This window comes from Cebus imitator, unplaced genomic scaffold, assembly GCF_001604975.1.
Source record: "Cebus imitator isolate Cc_AM_T3 unplaced genomic scaffold, Cebus_imitator-1.0 Scaffold2384, whole genome shotgun sequence".
NCBI lineage: Eukaryota > Metazoa > Chordata > Mammalia > Primates > Cebidae > Cebus > Cebus imitator.
Genome location: NW_016109699.1, coordinates 2,307 through 4,315, shown reverse-complemented (window position 1 = coordinate 4,315; position 2,009 = coordinate 2,307). Strand labels below are relative to the sequence as shown.

Genomic DNA, 2,009 nt, shown 5'->3' with positions numbered 1-2,009 from the left:
GTAGAGACGGGGTTTCACCGTGTTGACCAGGATGGTCTCGATCTCTTGACCTCGTGATCCACCCGCCTCGGCCTCCCAAAGTGCTGGGATTACAGGCGTGAGCCACCGCGCCCGGCCCCCAACTCTTTACCTTGGAGTCTTTTGACCCTTGCCCCACCGCCATCAATTCTCTGATCCAAACTTTCAGCATCACTCACGCATGTTGTTTGATTCCATCACTGTCTCTGAGGAGGTATTCAGGGCCCCAATGGTTTTTTGAAGAAGCCGGGCTAGCATGGAGTCTCCCTCGACCTTCACCTCCAACTTATGACTGCCTGTGGCCAGGAGGGCAGGTGGGGAAGTCAGGGCAGGTGGGGAAGTCAGGAAAGTGTTAAGGGGGTGGGGCAGGATGTAGGGTGGCTATCCGGGAGATGTCAAGGCACAGAAAATGCTTCTGAGCTGCGTGAGCCTTTCCATCACCTTTCTGAATCCTAACCCCTCCCTGCTCACTGTTGTAAGTATAAAGGGGTAACTGAGCCCCCCTCCCCTACTGTGAGAGCTGTCACATTGCAGGGCTGAGATTTGACCTGGAGGAGGACAAGGAGGGGCTGAGTCACAGAAAGGAGAAAAGAGGCAGAAGGACTGCCAGGCATGGTGGTGCACGCCTGTAATCCCAGCACTTTGGGAGGCTGAGATGGGTGGATCACTTGAGATCAGGAGTTCGAGACCAGTCTGGCCAACATGGTGAAACTGTCTCTGCTAAAAATACAAAAATTAGCTGGGCTTGGTGGCTTACACCTGTAATCTCAGCTACTCTAGAGGCTGAGGCAGGAGAATTGCTTGAACTCGGGAGGTGGAGGTTTCAGTGAGCCGAGATCATGCCATGGCACTCCTCCAGCCTGGGACAGAGCCAGACCAAAAAAAAAAAAAAAAAAAAGGCAGAAGGACGAGGCACAGTTGGAAGAACTAGGGCGGGGCGCCTGTGCAGGCTTGGGAGTTCTCCAGAGGTTGTCTCTTGGGCCTGGAATGTGGCTGGGGGATGGGCTCACTGCGGAAGGAGTATTGCAGGAAGGAGTGGTGGCGGATGGTGTCAAAGATGGAGTAGAGAGCCCAGTCCAAGCCGCACAGCAGCACCAGCAGCAGCAGAATGGGTAGTGCCTCCAGGAGCTCCCTCACCTGGCCAAGGAGCAGGATGGGCAGAGCTGGGCAGCACCACCTGCCCGGGCACGGAGCACTCTCTGGGGCCTTTTACCCTCCACCCTCATCTTCAGGCCTGTCTTTGCACCCAGGAGCCCGCTCGTCATGCTGTCCTCACCACGTTGCTCATTTCTGAAGCCTGGATGGTGAGCTTGCAGGGGAAGATGACGGTTTTCTCCTCAGCTTTGCGGAGTGGCAGCAAAGTCCGTTTGCCCTGGAAAACAAATGTCCACATGGTTGGGAAGCCCAAAGGCCCTCTGCCCTTTCCCCTCTGCCTTCCTGGGGCATGAAGCCCACGCAGGGCACACAGCAGTAAGGCATCCCCGGGCAGAGCTGCACCCACTCACCAGCTTCTTCCTGCGGTCATCGATCTGGCAGAAGTAGGTGCTGATGTAGACGTTGTCAAAACGAATGTCATGGTTATAGCTGTCCATGTAGGAGAAAGACCTGTGGGTGTATGGGCAAGGATGGCTCCATCTCCACCAGGTTCTCCTCATCCATCCTCAACCATGGGCTTCCTTGAAGCACAATCATTCAACCAACCAGCCAGCATTCATTGAGCACCATCTATGTCCTAGGCACTGCTAGGTGATGGTGATAACAAGGAAAAGGCTCTGTCCCTGCCTTCCAGTTGTGTAGAGGAAGAGATCCTTTTACCCAATGGGTGAGACAGCAGAAGTGAGTCGAGGAGGAGGCAGGGGCCCAGAGGAGGGCATGGCCATCTGGGAGTTGCATGTGTGCATCTGAGACAGGGACAGGCGTGCATCTTGCAGGATGAATATCGAGCAGACGCACAGGACGGGAAACTCCTTGAGGTTGCAGGAGTCACCTAC

The 2,009-nt window shown here is 55.3% G+C and overlaps 1 protein-coding gene across 4 annotated transcripts in view; it reads right to left on the bottom strand.

The window, feature by feature from the left end:
- Positions 1 to 106: 106 nt before the first annotated feature.
- LOC108299148 (E3 ubiquitin-protein ligase DCST1-like) overlaps positions 107 to 2,009 on the bottom strand; it is a 4,203-nt gene continuing 2,300 nt past the window's right edge. For 3 of the 4 annotated variants that reach the window (XM_017521512.2, XM_037735966.1, XM_037735967.1), the window contains exons 2-5: positions 1,524 to 1,623; positions 1,295 to 1,390; positions 1,029 to 1,155; positions 107 to 314 (exon numbers count right to left, since the gene is read on the bottom strand). In XM_017521512.2, the coding sequence (XP_017377001.2) occupies positions 190 to 314; positions 1,029 to 1,155; positions 1,295 to 1,390; positions 1,524 to 1,610 (435 nt within the window). In that variant the 5' untranslated portion in view covers positions 1,611 to 1,623 and the 3' untranslated portion in view covers positions 107 to 189. Of the gene's footprint in view, positions 315 to 1,028; positions 1,156 to 1,294; positions 1,391 to 1,523; positions 1,984 to 2,009 lie in introns of those variants that run through there. The other variant, XM_037735965.1, reaches the window with a different exon arrangement.